This window comes from Mastomys coucha, unplaced genomic scaffold, assembly GCF_008632895.1.
Source record: "Mastomys coucha isolate ucsf_1 unplaced genomic scaffold, UCSF_Mcou_1 pScaffold21, whole genome shotgun sequence".
Lineage (NCBI taxonomy): Eukaryota > Metazoa > Chordata > Mammalia > Rodentia > Muridae > Mastomys > Mastomys coucha.
In genome coordinates, this window is record NW_022196904.1 from 19573318 (window position 1) to 19592598 (window position 19281).

General features: G+C 44.6%; 1 protein-coding gene across 3 annotated transcripts in view; it reads right to left on the bottom strand.

Moving 5' to 3' along the window:
• The window catches only part of Hnrnpul1 (heterogeneous nuclear ribonucleoprotein U like 1), a 35092-nt gene that overhangs the window by 3091 nt on the left and 12720 nt on the right, over window positions 1-19281 (bottom strand). For all 3 annotated transcript variants that reach the window (XM_031385798.1, XM_031385800.1, XM_031385799.1), the window contains exons 6-13: window positions 18786-18885; window positions 16685-16797; window positions 10130-10396; window positions 8710-8832; window positions 8482-8610; window positions 2243-2411; window positions 1412-1702; window positions 68-188 (exon numbers count right to left, since the gene is read on the bottom strand). In XM_031385798.1, the coding sequence (XP_031241658.1) occupies window positions 68-188; window positions 1412-1702; window positions 2243-2411; window positions 8482-8610; window positions 8710-8832; window positions 10130-10396; window positions 16685-16797; window positions 18786-18885 (1313 nt within the window). The remainder of the gene's footprint in view (window positions 1-67; window positions 189-1411; window positions 1703-2242; window positions 2412-8481; window positions 8611-8709; window positions 8833-10129; window positions 10397-16684; window positions 16798-18785; window positions 18886-19281) is intronic.

Genomic DNA, 19281 nt, shown 5'->3' on the forward strand with positions numbered 1-19281 from the left:
AGCAGGGCTATAGCTAGGTGGTGGCGGTGGTTGCTGTGGTGGCGGCTGTGGTGGCGGTGGTTGCTGTGGTGGCGGCTGTTGCTGAGGAGCCCGGTTATAGCTGCCTCGGTTGTTGGAGTTGTTGTTATCCCGGTTGTTGTTACCCCAGCGGTTTTGGTTGTAGCCACCACCTCCACTGCGGTTGAAACCTACATTGGAAAATCCGTAAGAGGCCTCAACATGGCTGGCTATGCCCAAGATTGAGCTCAATAAAGCAAGCAAATGCAGGCGCTCCATTTGTGCTTCCCCAGGCCCTTGGCACGCTTCCTTGTTGTTCTGGCCCTGACACAACACCTAGAGTCATTGTCTGCACACAGGTCTGTGTCTTCCAGTGGACTGTAAGCAGGCAAGGCACAGATGCCTTTGATGTGTCCAGCTCTATGTAACTGTTCAACAAATTAGAAAGGTATCCAGGAACAATGCTAAGCACCAGTAAACAGCTGCAAGCTAGTCAGATTACAGTCCAACAGGCTGGGCCAAGTGGTGATACCTCAGTGGTGGCCTCTCCTGAGCCATTGTACAACTGTTTCCTTGGAGACAGGATTTCTCTGTGTAGCCCTGGCTGGCCTTGAACTCAGAAATCCACCTGCTTCTGCCTCCCAAGTACTGGGATGAAAGGCACGTGCCACCACTGCCCGGCTTGTACAACTCTTTCTTCAATCTGTACCCTCACACACCAAAAGCAGGCTCCACAGGGACCCTTCCTGAGTTGCTTGTCTACATGACGGTCAATTTGGTGTCATGAGGTCACAGCATCCTTGGTCACTGAAGGGTCTAGAACATGTCTGATACATAGTTTTAAACATTTGTTTGAAAGGTACTTTTACTTGGCATGTGTATGAAGAGGCTGCATACTGTAGAGTTAGAGTTACAGGCAGTTGTAAGCAGCTCAGTGTGGTTGCTGAGAACCAAACCTGAACCCTCTGGAGGAGCAACTAGTGCTTCTCACTGCTGGGAGATGTCTCTGACCCCACGTTTGTTAATTTGTGATCACACTTTACTTCAGACACCATACCACTTATTAAGAATTTGGATTTTAGCTCACTGGACTCCCAGCTCAATTTAGCTCTGTGATCATGGGCAGATTAATTGCTCCAAGTTTGTTCCTTCACTTTTGAACAAAAAGCAGTCCTAATATTTGCCCTTGTGAGATCTACAGACGGATTCTAAGATTCCTCAAAGAGTATATGGTCAGAAAGGGAAAGACCAACAAAAAGAGCACTGTTGTATGCAAATAGTCAAAGGGCTTTGAAGCAGTGCAGTTGGGAAACCAGGCAGTGGGAAGGCCCCAGGCTGCAGAGTAGTAACTCCCACCAACCTGTTCCCATAGCCTGGCCTTAGAATGCAAGGCTAGAGAAGGTAAATGTCTCACCTCCTCGGTAGTTGCCTCCTCCACCACCACTGCCACTACCACCTCCCCGGTTCTGGAAGCCTCCTCGGTTGCCTCCAGGAGGGCCTCGGTTGTCGTAACGCTGGAAACCGCCGCCACCCCCACGGCCTCGGAAGCCACCACCTCTGTTGTCAAAGCGCTTTTCAGGGGGTGGGCCAGCCTTCCGGCCTTCCTCATTGTATTGCCTCACCAACTTGTCTGCTTCCTCTCGCTGGAGCTCAATGAACAGAACCTCATCTAGGAAGTCCCCAACATCAGGCAAAGTGAAGTTGGCTAGGAGGAAGTAAAAAAGGAGAGCAGGTCAGCACCTTCTGACGCCTGGCTCTCTTCACCTCAAAATATTGGTTTACCAGAGTAGGAAGGTCGAAGGAATAAGGTTAAGATGGGACCTCAATTGCTTGGTGTAAACACTGGCAGGGGCTAACAGAGACTCTTCCCCAAAGAGGAATTTTGGTCTCTCCAGCCTCACCTCTAAAGTGCTTCAGAGGCAAGTGAAGCTGTACCCCCTTCTTCTTCCACGGTAGAGCAAACAGGCTTGCCCCAGTGCTGGGTGCCAGAGGTGGGAGATGGTGTAGGCCTTTCAGCTTGGGCTCTACACACACTTTCTCTCACTCATGACACTTATCCCCATCCAGCCTCAAAGTCCTTCCCCAGACTATAAGCCTTTTCCCTCATATGTGGGTAACAGGGAGACATAAAATAGAAACAAAGAACAAACCACAAAGGAATCACAAGGAGCTGAGAGGGGCCAAAGTGAAGAAATCTTTGTCTTGAGGATGCTGTTGAGATGGCCCCCAACCACTCATTTCCTACCTTTCATTTCTAAGACTGCATGATCTGGGACATCTTTGCCTTCTTCGTCAGTTCGCTTTACTGTGCGGTCTTTTAGGTCCTCATCAGTTGGACAGATTACAATAGCTTTCCGTTGGAAGCCTTCAAATGGTCTCATTTTCCGTCTCTGAGCTGACCCATAAACATTTGTCTAAGGTAGGTAAGAGGCAAGAGATTGGATATTCAGAACTGTCTCTCTTGCAGGGCATTATGCAGGAAAACAATCAGAAAGGTAAAATAGGAATCCTCATGGCAGAGACTCAGGAAATAGCTCTATTTTACTTCCTAAACTCATGTCCATCTCAGCAAATGAAGAGACTTAGGAAACACAAAGAGGTTGGCTCCCAACAGCTGAGCTTTCCTTGTTAATCCTGTTTGTTACTGGCATTATATTTCACAAATCCTGTCCCCTGATCTCAAGGGATTATGTGTTTGTAGTAAAGTATGCACTGTACAAGGTATAAAGCTTGAGGGAAGAGACTCACCAACCACCTAGCATCAGCCATACTTCCCAGAGATCATGTACTGTATTTCACATAGGCACTCCTAGAAGTACTTTAGCTTGATATGAACAGAATTCTACTGCACAGTATCTTCTGAACTCATAATTCTCCTGCTTCAGCCTGAGTGACAAGATTGTAGTTCTAAACTTTATTTTAAAAATTTTTTGAGACATGTAGTCCTGCATGTCCTGGAACTATGCAGACCAGGCTAGCCTTGAACTCATAGACAATCCCTGTGTTTGCCTCCAGAGTTGCTGAGATTAAAGATGTATGCTACCATGCTCTCTGCCTGTGTTTTTTTCTTCTAAATTGTCAATCAACGGGAAGAACATAACTCAGCAGTCCTGACAATTGGGCAAACTGCTTCCATTAATACGTTACATCTTCTCTCCTGGTCCTCTCACCCACAAGTCTACCCAGGGAAACTGACAAGGTGACAGTCTGTGCTTTTCCAAAGTGCAGCTGGCTACTGCTGTTTTGCTTCTATGCAGCAGTAGGCAGCTGCCTCCCAGGCAGTTGCTGGCAGAATACTTGTAATGACTGAGAGCAGCCATAACATCTGTGACCAATACCCCCAATGTGCCAATCAAGTCCTTTGCCAGGCTGGGTAGGATGAGATGGGAGGATGAACACAAAGTAAGACAAAGTTTGAGCGGCAGCTCTGAGGCAGGAGACACCTTGAAAAGAGGTGTAGCTTGGCAGACCAAGGTTCTATGTCAGAGCTTCAGCCTGTTGCTTACTCATAAAATCAACTCACTGTGGATTTACTGCATTTCAAGCCCTATAAGGGCAATCAGTATTAAGGCCTCATGGCCACTACTTTGAAGATTGAGTAAGTTTAAGCTCTGGGTCCAAGCTCACTTCCAGCACTAAACGGATAAGAGCCACTATCGATAATGGTTGTCACTGGGTGGGGTGCTGTGGATATTTACTCCACGACGTTGACTTGAAGCAACCCAGACCAAAGTAAAAAGTTAAGCTGCAGAGGTCTTCAAAATCAAAACACAAGAGGCAGGGCAGAAAGAGCACAGTTTTGGGGGGAAAAGATTCACGAAGAAATCTCAGCTGTACTATTAAGAATCTGGGAGTCTGTAGACAAGTCCCCTAATTAGTCTGAGCCTCAAGTTGCATCTGAGAGATGAAGATCTCATCACCCTCCTGCTGGGTCTGCTAAGGATTTGCAGATGGAGATTTTGTGGCATGCGGTGAGGAAAGAAGCCAGCACACAGGGTGGATCTCAACATATGGTCAGCAGGCCCAACAGTGTTCTAAGAGGCTTCTCAATGCAAACACCAGGCTAGACTCAGTCCAAGGAAGATATGACACAATATATCCTTTCCAGAATGGCAGAGGCTGGGATGCCATAGCGGACTGGTGGGAGATCCAAGCTGTGGGTGTGGCTGTTGTGGTACTAAACTAGCTCCCTGGCTCAGCCCATGGGTTAGTCTAAACATTTTCCCCCCTCCCAGAATTTCCTGAAGGAAGCACAACAAATTGGGTGAAAGGCATATACCCGCATACTATTTGTGGCCTTGAGTAACACGGGATTTCAAGCAACAGGTTATAAGCTGGGCAGTGGTGGCGCTCGCCTTTAATCCCAGCACTTGGGAGGAAGAGGCAGGTAGATTTCTGAGTTCGAGTCCATCCTGGTCTACAGAGTGAGTTCCAGGAAAACCAGGGATACACAGAAAAACCCTGTCTTGAACCACCCACCGCCTCCGAAACAGGTTATAGTTACTGGGCAGAGCTAAGTTCTTGCTATTGTAGTCCTTCTCAGCACCTTTCCTAAAAACCAAACATTTGGCTTCCTTCAGCAAAACTGTTAAGTTTCCTCTTGATACAAAAGTCAGAGTGAATGGTTGGTATCAGGGTGACCATGGCCCTATTTGCTGGTATCTTGGTCCTTTCTATCTGGTGCCCACGAGTGATCCTGTTCTTACTCCTCTAACCTGGGAGGGTACAGAGAAACACATTCTGGTCATCTGCTATGGTACACTTGCCCTGCTGAAGTTCCAATGAGGAACGGAGAAGTAACCTTGGCAAAAGGACCAATCTCTGCAGCTTTAACAAGATGGGAGGGATGAGGGCAGAATAGACTAGACTCACAAGTGGCTGACCTTTGTCTGGGATGATGTGTAACTCTCTGAGAAGCCAGGTCTGGAGTATATCTCCCCTGTTGCTTCCTGGGCTAGGGGAAGGAAAGAGGAGCCATGCACATGTGTGGCTTTCCTGGAGGAAAGGGAATGAACTGCTGGTGACTGTTACCACAGCAAACACAATGAGGTCAGAGCCCTGGGGCGAGCCCTGCACTCTGTGGTCTCTGGGGGGGTAGGGGTGGGGCCTGTGGCTGTTGCTAGGAGACAAGAACAACAGCAAAGTCAGCTTTTCCAGACACACAGATTGAACACCCAGCTCCTGCTCCTTCAGTTCTACAATGCTTGAAGATGTCAGCTCTAACAGAGTGGTTGTGGCTCCAGAAAGTGAGCAGAAGGGAAGGTGGTAGGGCTGGGATTCTTAGACATGGTCTTGCTAAGTGTCATGTGGGACAGACTGAGGTACGAGGACATAGCAAACATAGATGGGCACCTCTGTTGACATTCTGAGTTCTTTGAAAGGCCTACTGTCTGCTCTTTCTTGTCATATGCAACAGGGCCAGTCTGGCAGAAGGAGAAACTTGGCTAGGACCCAGAGGAGCACATCTGGCAAGGAAAGCTTGCTTTGGGTTGAGGTGAATCCCAGTGGAAGGTACACATGAAGGAAGAGAACTGGTCTGAGTGCCAGGAATGAAGCAGGCTTAAGGCTCTGGGGACAGTGGGGGTAGAGGAAAGGAAATTCCCTCCAGTGCCTGTTAACAAGAGACAGTTTACTTTGGGGCCTGACTCTGCCCCTAGCTTTGTTTCAGGAATAAAATGATGAGGATGAGGAGTCACCTGCTAACAGGGATGAGAATGGAACTAGAACCCAAAGTTTTTTTGTTTTATTTTGAATCAGGGTCTCACATAATTCTGGCTGGCCTGGAACTCAACTCGGAGATCAGCCTGCTTCTGTCTCCTGAGTGTTGTCATCATGATATGTACCATAATGCTCAGCTAGAACCAAAGCTTTGAATATGAGGCCAAGTAAGCAAAGTTGTATGCAACCAACTGACTGACCAATGCTGCCTGGCCTAGGCCCTGACACGCCTCTAAGAAGGTCCTATAGACTATAGCCCCCAGCTCCAGATGGTTTGGGCAACTCTGTTGTCTCTTAGAACACACAGGTCCTGTTAAACACAGTTTTGAATCCCTATGATAGCGTAAGGACAGGCTAGAAACCTCATTCTAGGATTGCCTGGCTAGGGGCCTGGCAAAGATAGAATCTTGTCTGCTCAGCCTTAGCATGGTTGTACAGGTGAATTATCTTCCAAGGATGGGTATGTCTGAAGTTGACACATAATAGGTACAGAAGAGCTAACCACAGGGAATGTGACCTGGGCTGAGATTCTGCGACTATGGGGGCAGAGTATGCAGTGCTAGTCTTTTTAAAGATCTACCCTGCCCACGAGACAGCTATGCTTTATCAATGTAATCCTCACAGCCACAGATAATGGTGTCGTAGTGCCAAAATGTGCTCCAAACCTTTGCCTACACTCATTCATACAACAAATTTTTCATAATTTAAATTTTCTGGAACACTTTTTGGAGTTTAGGCTAGGCTAAAACAAGAAAAGCCACTAGTTTAAAACCTCTTTTTTGGCCTCATTGACCTAGAGCTTCAGCTCATGGCTCTAGTCTTGAGTTAACTAGAGAACTGTGTTCTTTACTTCAGAAGGCAGGAGCCTTTGCATTATGGTTAATCTGAATCATATGGCCTGATCTGCACCCCTTCTGTGAGGTCAGCAGGTTGGAGACCATAGGTAATCTGTGCAACCCAGGCCTAACTCCAGCTCCAAACAAGGATGTAGCAGCTAAGAAGGCTGCATCAGCTCTACTTTGTGCCTGGCTGAACTGCATGACAGAAATGACACATGGGCATCTCTCACCATGACTTCCACTGTTGGGCTAATTTGGGCAGCGATATGAAGAATTCTTTCTGGGGAGTCCAAAAGAGGAACCTTAGGGTATTAACACTGTTGTTCACCCTCTTAGAACAGTAAGCTCAATGGGGTACAGACAGACTAATATTCCAACAGGTCTAACAAGGAGAATAGGGCAGAGTGAGCTGAGGAGCAGTGAAGATACAGCTTGACTGGGAGAATGCTTATCCAGCATAAGTAAGGTCCCAGGCTTGATTCCCAGTACAAGAAGCCAAGCTAGGCATCTCAGAGAGAAGGCTGAGTAGTAGACCCCTTACTGTTAAAGCTGAGCTAAAGGAAAACCAGACTGCTTACATACTGTCGCCAACTGGCCTGTGTAGGATCTTCAATTCATGTGAGGCTAACACGGTTCCAGGGAATTTCCTTCCCAGTATGCCAGTCATCAATGCTACCAGCTCCCTTTTCATCAGGCTTTTAAAGTCATGGTACCAAGTAGACAGTGCCACATACGGAAGGCACTTCAGCCAGGTTACATGATGGGGCTTTACAGGGTCTGTTTGCTTACAAACAGACTTAAGAAACAGGTTCCTAAGAAAGCATGCATGTAAGGCTGAACCACAGAACCCGAGACAAGTAAACATGCTCTGCTGCAACTCAATGGAGCCTACACAACAAATGCAAATAAAATGCCGTGTAGGCAACAAACATGTGGAATTTATCAGTGACAGGGATTCTAAGCTCTATTTAGCTCACTCATTCTTTTGACAATGCTGAAAACCATACATAGTATTTTTACTCCAATTCAAAACTGACCAAACCCCACCCTTAAGTGAAATGTAGACGTGCCCAGAGGAGCTAGAGAACCTTTCTTTATTCTGCAGAGTACTAATGACATCCATACCAGCTGTGCTGAACTAGGTCCTATGGAGGTGTGAGAGGCCTTAGGCTCTCCATTATGCAAACTAGGATGATGAGATTCGCATGGTAAAGTTGGCTGTCCACAAATGTCCACAAGTCTACTACCAAGTAGCAGACTTGGGGTTCAAGCCTGTGAGGCTTAGAAATCTTGGTTGGTTCTTGAGGCTGGAGAAATAGCTCAGTGGTTAAGAGCACTAGCTGCGGGGCAGGTGAGATGGCTCAGCCGGTAAGAGCACTGACTGCTCTTCTGAAGGTCCTGAGCTCAAATCCCAGTAACCACATGGTGGACGCCCTTTTCTGGTGTGTCTGAAGACAACTACAGTGTACTTATTTATAATAATAAATAAATCTTAAAAAAAGAGTACTAGCTATTTTTCCAGGAGACCACGCCCAGAACCGACATACATGGCAACTGGCAGCTTACAAAAGTATAACTCCAGTACCAAAGATCTGATGCCCCCTTCTGGCTTCTGTGAACCAGGCACATACGTAGCAAACTAATATGTAGGCAAAACACCTACACACATAAAGAAATCTATGACTCTTTTATTTGGCTATGTGACTCTTGCCTAAAAATGAATGAGCCAGTAGGTCTGGGTCATGACCGAAAACCCCACCACAAATAGGGCTTAGAAAGTGGTATTAAGGGTCTATTGCTATCCTCATGTATTGTGTATGCTTGGCCAGCACAGTGGCTACAGAGAAATGAGAAAAGGGCTGGAGGGGAATCCCCATGCAGTAACTAGGTCTCCTCCCCTCTGCCAAGGACCGCTGGTTGCAAGTACCTGATCTAGGATATAGTTTCGTTTCTTGCGGGCAGCAATCTGAATAAGACGGTTGAGGCACTGAGTGGCCTGCTGGATCAGGACATCCCAGCGGCCAGCATAGTTCCGCTGCCTACGCAGGCCCATCACCTGTGGGCGAGAGGTAATAAAAGGTCAGTGGAGCCTTAGGTACAGGATAACACCCAGAGGCTGGGAGGTGAGTAAGGTAAACTCACAGGTCATTCTTACCCGCATCTTATCCATGATGGCATTGGTACCCAGAATGTTGTATTTCTTGGAAGGGTTGGAGGCTGCGTGTTTGATGGCCCACGTGGTCTTGCCGGCAGCAGGCAGGCCTACCATCATCAGAATCTACAAGAATAGGACAGGGAAGGGGTGCTGTGAAACAGCAGCAGCATGTGGCATGGTGACAGTACCACCCTGGTTTGATGGTGCCCATGATGATGACTCTGAACCTCCTGGATGCCTCTGGAAAAATGGAAGTAATAGCATCTATCTCAGTGCTGCTGTTGGGAGTCAAAGAATAAGGCTTGTCAGATTCTGAGTCTACGGTCTCACAGGCAAGCACCAAGTCAAGTCCCACCAACAGCAGCTGCAGAAGGATGAAGCAGCCACTGGCAAAGGGAAACCCACGGCCTGGGATTGAACCATGGACAGGTGTGAGAAATGGTACAGTCTAAGAGTCTGAAAACAAGAACTGAGGTGTGCCCACAAGGTCATGAATTCCATTTAATCATCATATTTAGAATTCAACAAACACTGTATGTAGTCTAAATATAAAGGGAATGACTTTTCAAGCCATTAAAATGTTACAAGTCAGATGTGGAGGAGCACACCTATAGTTCCAGTTACCTGAGAGCTGAAGCACTAAGAAGAAAACGAGAGTTTGAGGCCCACCTGAGTAACATAGTAAGACTGCCTCAAAAAAGGTATAAAGAGAGGTTTTCATGCAGCGGGACACAGACCATAAAGTAATGTTAACTGTAAAAGGACAGGATAGCAAATTGCTTGTCATGAGATCTCAATTATAGGTAGAAAAATGTCAGAAACATGATAAATTCCAAAATCTCCAGACAAATTTGTCACAAATCCCTATAGAATTATTGGAAATATTTCTATATATTTCTTAACTTTCTGAAACAAACACAAACTATTATGAAAAATAAATATCTTAAGAAAAAAGTCACAATTACATCATCTGGAAGATCAGGGTAGGACTACCATGAATTCAAGGCCAGCCTGGGCTACAGAGACCACAGTTCATTAAAAACAAACAAAAAGAAACAAAAGTAGTCCATATGGAGCCAAAGGCCACTTGTCATGCGTGTAGCCCTAAGTGGGAAGGTGGGATTTCTTAGCCTTCTCCAAGAATCCTGTGCAGCAGAGTGCACTGCTGTCCTGCACTGCTATGAGGCAGCCTCTTTCCCCTACAGTCAGGCCTTGCCCAACAGTAGTGTGATCACTTTCCTTTGGAACTTCACATTCAAAGCAGCTTTTCAACTCCAATCTCAACCAAGGAGCTGGGACAAAGAAGTCACGCACCCAAGTTTACTCAAATTTCTGTTCCTTTCACCATGTACAAACTACTTAGTGTTCCTCCCCTGCCTTGGAGGAGTGGCCACCAATTTAGTCTTCTGGTTCCACTTACCTCACACTCTGCTTTGCTCTTTGGTCCAATGGTGCCCCGTATCCGCTCACTGAGGGGAAGGTGCTGGATGAATGTGAACCCTGGGAGAATAGAACAGTAGGGCTCCGCTCTCTGCCCAAAGTTAAATTCCACAGCACAATTCTTCACCAGAACATGAGGGTAGAGGGCCTGACCCCCTAAGGCTTCTTTCTGAATTCGGAAGGCAATGCCCATCCACTTGCCATTCTTGGTAAAAGAAAGCTCCACATCATTTCCACATTCAAAGTCCTAGGAGAGAAAGAAAGCCCAGGGTAAGCTGTGTGATGGTGGACTCCCCTAACATCAGTATCTGGAAGGCGGAGGCAAATGGAATGTGAATTTCAGACCAGTCCAGGCTACAGGAAATCTTGTCTTAAGAAACACTAACTGTAAGCTTAGCTAAAGCCACCAAGAGCCACAAGTGTGAGAGTCAATATAGGGAGTAAAATGGCCATTTTTCTGGATTCCAAGCATTCTCTCCCTCTCTCTTTTTTAAAAGATTTATTTATTTATTTTATGTAAGTACACTGTAACTGTCTTCAGACACTCCGGAAGAGGGCAGATCTCGTTACAAGATGGTTGTGAGCCACCATGTGGTTGTTGGGATTTGAACTCAGGACCTTTAGAAGAGCAGTCAGTGCTCTTAACCGCTAAGCCATCTCACCAGCCCCCAAGCATTCTCTCTTGGTATACACACAAGTTAGGCAGCATCAGAAGAAGCTCAGAGACATTTTACCCAAATCCTTTCTTACTCAAGATCTGGAAGCTGGTAACATATTTGAGTCTTGTGCTTATGCTGAGATAAAGATGAAGGTAATCTTGCCTTGTCTCCGAAACTGACAGGGAACAGAGATAAAAGAAGCCAGAGCAGGCACTTTTACCAGCCAAATGTAGCTCTACACAAGGATGAGAGGATACAAACAAGTGTATCCTCTTGTTTATTCAATACACATTCCTAGAGTGCTCACACTCTTCCTGGTACATGTCTGTTGATGTGGATCCCATGGAATTCAGGGGTCAATGGAGAATCAAACAGGAAGTCTCAATATTATAATTCAGTAAAAATACTCCTGGGTTTCTTTTTTCTTTTCTTTTTTTTTTTTTTAAAGATTTATTATTATATCTAAGTACACTGTAGCTGTCTTCAGACACACCAGAAGAGGGCGTCAATTTTCATTACAGGTGGTTGTGAGCCACCATGTGATTGCTGGGAATTGAACTCAGGACCTTCAGAAGAGCAGTCAGTGCTCTTAACCGCTAAGCCACCTCTCCAGCACCACTCCTGGGTTTCTTAAAAGGAATTTGTAAGTTAGGTCCTGACCAATAAATGGAAATAAGCCATGTGCACAAACCTTGTGGTAAGAGAATACAGGTCAGGTGCCTTGATGCACAAAAGGCAAGAGAAAAGTAACCTCAGACATGCATGCAAGGATTCATTCATTCAACTGTTTTCTGAGTTTCTGAAGTTATAGTGGATTCTATTTTATGATCTAAAGCAAATTATTTTACCTTGTTTCTCTATGAGGAAAAAAAAAAGGCAGAAGTAGGAGGATCTGTGAGTTCGAGGCCAGCCTAGTCTACAGATAGTTTAGAACCATTGCTGGCAATGAAGCAGAGCACTGACTTGTTTTAAACTGAGGAGTAGAGCCAGGCCTAAGCTGCTCCAGAAAGACCACTGCAGATGTGGGGGAGAGGGCAATACAGGTAAGCTTCAAAACTCAGGGTGAGGCAGCAGTCTCAACGGAGTACAAGTTCTAGTCTCTGACAAAAGGTACAAGTTTGCCCTTCAAGGAGTTCTGGAGGTGTCTTTTTCTGATGAGCTGCCCAGTCCTCTATCAGCATCCTTCATTCCGGTTAATACCTTACACATCACAGGTAATGATCATGCTCAGCAGAATTCTGCATGTAGCATCTGCCATTTTCTTCCCATGTAGGGACAAGTGGTTCCAGCCACTTTTGCTCTGAAATGGAAATGAATACTTCAGGGGTCACCTGTCCTGGGCACCAGCTTAATAGAACCACCACCATAGTATAAAGAAAGCAGCATCCACAGCTAACAAGTGTACCTGCACAGTCATCTGTCCAAGGCAGGGCTGTTGGGCAGTACCTCTGCTGTCCTCTAGGCTGTAGTAACTCTACTTCTTATTGTTGAAATGCACCATTTGCTTTCAACTTGGTCCTTTCTCTTTGTCAGTTGAGGACTTGAGAGCTTATACAAATACGTTCTGTTTCCACAGATACTGATTTTTATGCTCCTTCAGACCCCCGCTATGAACCCTCTTTAAAGTTATAACAGTCTCTGATAAAAAGAAATCGTATGTGGAGTCTTTCTTTAAACAGAGCTAGATTTTATTCAAAAAGTTTGACTACAAGTTTCAGTATGAATGTTAAGGGAGAGAAAGATGCACAGCAAAATACATGCTCATAACCATAAATGTGTGTAAACTTTTCAAGAGAAAGCTCCTTGCTGATATAGTGGCTCACACCTGCAATTCCAGTACTTGAGAGGGAGAGGGAGGATCAGGAAGCAAGGTCATCTTCAGCTACAAAGTAAGTTTGAGATCATGCCTCAAAAACCAGGCTGGATGTGATGTGTAAGCTTTTAATGCCAGCACTTGGAAGGCAGAGTCTGATGGGCTCTGTGAGTTTGAGGTATACTGGTCTACATAGTGAGCTCTGGGCTAGCTGAGGCTATGAAGTGAGACCCTGTCTCAAGGGAAAAAAAGAAACAAAAAGAAAAGAAATACAAGAGGACATGGGTGACCTATACTGACCTGGGTTCAGTTCCCTATACTTACATGGCAGCTACAAACTCCAGTTCCAGAGGATCTGATGCCCTCTTCTGGCCTCCATAGGCACCACATGTACGCACAGGATGTACAGATATACAAAAGGCCAAACACTTATATAAATGAAATAAAATAAATCTGGGCCCAGAAAGACGACTCTGTGGTTAAGAGTACTTGCTGCTCTTGCAGAACACAGGCTCAGTTCCCAGCAACCACACAGCATCTTACAAATTCCTGTGACTCCAGTTCTAGGTGACTCTCTTCTGGCCTCCAGGGGATGCCAAGCACATACACAGTACATGTATATTTTCACATGAATGTGAAACCACTCATACACATAAAAGACAAATCTTAAAACAAAAACCAAAAAATAACCTTTAAGACAGCTAAAAGCAATAAAAACTCCCTCGAAATCTTTAAACTAAACGGAAATGATCTAGCTGACCCAGGATAAAAGCCAACTTTATACTGTCAACTTCAACTTCTTGGAAGTACAATCCTATGGTTAGCTAATCATCAGTATTTGAAAATACAGAGCTGATGAGTTAGCAAGTAAAGTGCTACCCATGAAACTTGAGGACCCAAGTTTATAGTTTGCATACCCAGGCCCAGGTGGGCAGCAGATGTGATGGCATGCTCCTGTAACTTATGAGAGCCAAGGAGGAGACAGTAATCTCTAGAGCTTGCTGACCTAGCTTTGCCAGAGTGATGAGCTCCAGGTTCAACGAGACATTGACTGTCTCAAAAAAGTAAGGTAGACTGCCAGGTTTGTTGGCATATGTTTTTAAATCTAGTACTTGGGAGACAGAGGCAGGGGAATCTCTTAGTTTGAGGCCTAGACTAGAAATCCTTGCCTTAAAACAAAACAAAAAAAAAAAAAGTAGAACGTAACTGAGGAAGACACTTACCATCAATCTCTGGCCTCTACAAATATACACACAGACAAATGTACACATGCATATGCTTCCCCTCTGCCACACCCAACTTATAATCAGAAGTTAGCTTAGGAAGAAATATCATATCTATAGTCTGCGAGAGAGAATGCAGGTGTATGTGAAAGGGCTCACGCAAGCACAGCAGAAGCTGCTCCTGTGGGAAGAGGGTCACATGCAGGGCCACAGAACTGCCTGAGTAACCTGGCAAGTGGCAAAAATGGCCAGGATTTCCATTGGTATTATCTCTATCTCTACCAGCAAACAACAGTCAGGGAGTAACAGGAAGACTAGCTCCCAAAGGAGGGTATTCTGGCACCTATGTTATAGCTGACAAACCTTAAGACACAGAACTCAGGAGTTGGTGGTGGCGCATGCCTTTGATCCCAGCACTTGGGAGGCAGAGGCAGGCAGATTTCTGAGTTCGAAGCCAGCCTGGTCTACAGAGTGAGTTCCAGGACAGCCAGAACTACACAGAGAAACCCTGTCTCGAAAAACCAAAAAACAAAACAAAAACAAAAAACAAACAAACAAAAACAACAATAAAAAAAACCTCACTTGAATGGCCACAAAGGAAGATGAAGGAAGCTCCACCACGGTGGTGAAAAGCAATGACTTCAGACAACACACACACAATAAACCTCAAACAATCAAAAAACAAAATGCATCTTTAGGCTTCTATAGTCCTACAAATAAGAGTGTAAGATACATAGTTTAATGTCCACTCTCTTGTACTAAAGATACAGAAGCCCTCAAGCAGGAGGCTCCTGTGTACAGCTACAATGGGTAGAGGTAAGAGCTATGTACTCTATTTAGATCCTTGTTTCTTTCTTTAAATTATACAAATATTTTAAAAATGCTTCTGAGCTCATGCTATATCACTTGTGTGGGCATTGAGAATTTGTTAGGATATACTAATAAATGGGAAAACTGTAAGATTTCAAGACTAAAGCCGGGTGGTGGTGACACATGGCTTTAATCCCAGATCTTGGAAGGCAGAGGCAGGTAGATCTTTGAGTTTAAAGGCTGCCTCATCTACAAAGTGAGTTCCAGGATAGCTAGGGCTATTCAGAGAAACCCTGTCTTAACCCTCCTCCAAAAGATTTCAAGACTATAGAATATAAGCAAAGCATTTACTTAAAAAAAAAGTTTTAATAGAAAAACAAAGTATGGTGGTGGATGCCTTTAACCCCTGGGATTAAAAACATGGATATGCAGAGGCAGGTGGATCTTTAAGAGATAGTGGCCACTCTAGTCTATATAGCAAGCTCTAGGCCAGACAGAGTTAGACCCTGCCTTAAAACAAACAAATACACCATACACACACACACACACACACACACACACACACACACAAAGTCATAAATGAGTTCTAGGCAAGTGTCCCATTTATCCACACATAGCAAAGATCATAAAATATACAGGAAGGCCAGGAATCTGTTTCAGACTAAAAGAACCAAGACAGGACAACACAAAACAATATATTCCTGGCCAGCTCCAGAACCAAAACTCAATTATTAGGACAACTGACATACTTAAATGCGAGCTGATAGGAGCTACACATACAGCAGAGGTATATCAATCTTGTATGACAAGCATATTCTAAGATGGTAGGCTCATATATATACACGAAATATCAGGGATAGGAGATAATACAGTCTTCTCTTAAATGAGTCAAATACGAAAAAGAAACACACACACACACATTACACATACACACAGTTAAAGCAAATGTGGTGAAGGTACTGAAGAGTCTTTATTATTGTTCTAAAGTTTTTTTTGGGGGGGTCCTTTGTGTTGTTACTTTCTTTTAAAAATTTTTATTGATTTGTTTTTTGAATTTCACATAGCCTAGGCTAATCTTAAACTATGTAGCTGAGAATGTCCTTGAAGTTATGGTCCTCCTGTCTCTGCTTTCTGAGAGCTAGGCTTTGTCTCTGTATCCAGTCTCATGCGATGATGTAGACGAAACCCAGGGCGCTATGTACTCAACAAGCACTCTATCAGCTGAGCTGCTCCTCCAGTGTCTCTAACTTTGAAGTCATTTTCCAAGTTTAAAAAAAAGAAAAAAAAAAAAGGAACTTTTAAAAAAGGAGTTATGTGAACAAGTAGGGGCAGAAGAGAAGAGCCTGAGGACAAATCCTTTGGGCAGTCCTTCCTTTGGGAAGGACTGTATGAAGGGGTGCTACTACGTGCCACCTAACATTCTAAGTACTTGTAATAGGTAAGAACAAAAGAGACTGACAGGGAAGTTGTCTGGGGCCGTGAGCCTCAGAGCAAGAACTGAATTAGCAAGTCTGGCCCCAGAGCCAGCTATTACTGCTCACCGTTCTCCAGAACGACTGCAGCAGCACAGGCACCCTCCACCTTATGCTTCTGCTCATCTAGAAGGCAGTGCATGATGGGATGTCAGCTCAACTAAGGTCAGGTAAAAGAAAATAGTTTGGAAGATAAGGTGATGTCAATGGTGGCCAAAAGCCAACACAATACCTTTTGAAAACACACTGGCTGTTTCCTAACAAAGGAAGAAATTCCTAAGTTTGACTAGAAAATGTCATTGTGGTAACCACAGACAGAGGGAGTTGTGTCCCCAAATCTTCATGATACCATCAGTCAGTTCTGCATAATGACAAGGATGGCAGAATCTCACACAAATCAGTAATTCCTACTCTGGAGGAGACACTATCAACCTACAAAAGAGACAATAACACATGGAGATAGTGGCTGAATAAACGTAGACAAAGGATGCAGGTATCCTAAAAAAGTCTACAGTCAGGCACCTAGCCTGCCAATTCCCACAGGCTGCCAGCACTCACCGCAAAGCAGCCAATCACATCGTTCTCTGCAAATTTGTCTCCGTAGTTTTCAAAGCGGCTATTGGTAGACTTCTTCCCTGTGCCTCCATAACCATAGGAAAAAGGCTCTTCACCTGAAGGAAGGCACAGGCAGGTTAAATCTTTGATGGACTGACTTAACACCTTCAAGCTGCCATATATTGTTAATCTGAAGACAAAGTCATTTTCTTTACTGTTTTGTTTTGAGACAAAGTCTCACTGTATAGCCCTTGTCGGCCTGGAACTCACTTTGTAAACTAGGCAGGCCTTAAACTCACAGAAGTCCACCTGCATCTGCCTCCCAAGCACTGGGATTAAAGGTATATGACATTGTGCCTGGCCACCATCTGTATTTCAAAACTAAGAAAAAGATAAAATGAGATAGCCTATGTTTTTATTAGACTAGGTCTTGCTGAATGCCCAGGCTGGCCTCACATTCTCAACCCTCCTTGTATATACCCAGGACTGGGGAATTTATCATTGCATTTGGCTCTGACCTATAATTCTTTTTCTTTATGTTTTGTTGAGATTGGGTCTCACATTGCCCCAGTTAGCTTCAAACTCATTTAAGAGCCAGGTCTGTCTTCAAACTCTTATCTTTCCATCTCCACACCCCAGGAGCTGGGATTCCAAGTGTGTGCCACCACTCCCGAACTCTTCTTTTAAAGGCTTTTAAACATTTTTACCTATGTGTATGTGTGCCTATCTGAATTTATGTGTACCTTCTGGTTACAGGTGCCTGGATGCTGGAGGGCACCGGATCCTCTCAAACTCTAGGTTACAGGTGTTTGTAAACTGCCTGGTGCAGAGGCTGAGAATCAAACCTGAGTCCTCTATAAGAACAGTAAGTTCTTTTCTGTTTGTTTTAAGGATGCAAATGATTCTTCTTTTAAAAAAATAATTTTATGTACACTGGGGTTTTTCCTGTAGGTATGACTGTAAGGTGCCAGATCCCCTGAAACTAGAATAGAGACAGTTATGAACTGACACGTGGGTGTTGGGAATTGAACCCCGGTCCTCTGGAAGAACAGCCAGTGCTCTTAACTGCTAAACTATCTCTCCAGGCCCTGTACCCATGGTTCTTAAATAAAGAATGCTACTACATAAAAAAATAAAAAGTAGTGGTTATTATTTTGTATAGAGGTTGGATGACAACCTTTCAGAGTCAGTTCTCTTCTTCCATGTTTACTGACACAGGTCCTTCCTTAGGCCTGTATACCAACTGCTCTTACTGGTTGAGCCCTCTCACTAGCCCTTACCAGCCTTTTTACCTGCTATATCATTCTGTGTGTGTGGTACTGAGGATTAACCTCACCTACTTTTAAGGATTTGTCTAAAGTTGACAAGTAATTACAAGGATAGGAACTCAAGCAAACCCCTGGAATTAGTTTAAACAAGCCACAAAAGGAAACTTGTCAAATAAATACAATAGGGTTGGGATGTAGGTCAGTGGCAGAACAACTGAATGCCCAGCTTTTGTGAGGCCCTGGGCTTGACTTCCAGCACCCACCACAGAACAAAAAATGAAAATTGCTACAGAATGGAAAATTATGCATTGGCCAAGAAACCATACTATTTCCAAAATTTGGCCCATTATATATTAAAAGAAACCAAACTACGTAAAAGTTCACAACATGACCGCTTGAGTATGCATAAAAACCAAAAGCAATGTGCAGAAGATAGTCACTGGTTCTGGCAGCCCCCCTGCTTCGTCCACTTTCACTCTAGATTCTACTCTGCATAGAAAACTATAGAGTAGGGCTTAAAAATTTATTTCAGTATGGTGTGAGGGTAGAAATGGTTTTAAATAAAGGGAACAGTTCTCAAAGAGAACTATGGACCCTCTGGTAAAAGACAAAGTTGAAGAATTAACACTGGGAAAAAAAGTTGTTTCCAACAGGTTTCAGCTGAATCTAGTCTGCCTAAAGCCAGGCAGTGACATGAAATTAATAGGTGAATCCCCCCCCTGCCCCCCCCCATGTGTGTTGAATCTGATACTGGGAAGAGCAGCTTAGGAGTCCTGAGAATCCAAGGTCAGGGGTTATCACTCTCTACTGAGGACTGCCTGCTGACCTCTTCTTACCTAGCTGAGTGCTGCAAGAGTCCAAGGACCAGCCAATACGGACAACGTGGGGGTCGGGCTCTGTAGATGGAAGGTGCTTCACAGAGATTTCCTCATTGATCTGAGGACAGAACATAAGAATACTCAGGATCGATTCTCTTAAAGCTGGTGAGTTATGAGGTAATGTAGGAAGTAAGTGTATAAGGCAATTAACAGTGATGGTGCTGGAATGGAGGTTCATGCCTGTAATCTCAGCACTGAGGAGGCAGGAACAGGAAGACTGCCACAATTTGAGGCCAGCTTGAGTTACACAGTGAGGCTGAGGCCAACCTAGGCCAGTGAAATCCTGCCTAGATAGGATGGATGGATAAATAGACAAGCAGACAGGTATAAAAGATGATTTGGTTGCTAGAACAAGGGCTCAAGTAGCTCCCAAGAGCTGCTCTTGTGATGGCAGGACTTCCCAAATACAGCTCCCCTTTGCAGTTTCAATACTTGTTGCAGGAGAAATAAACTT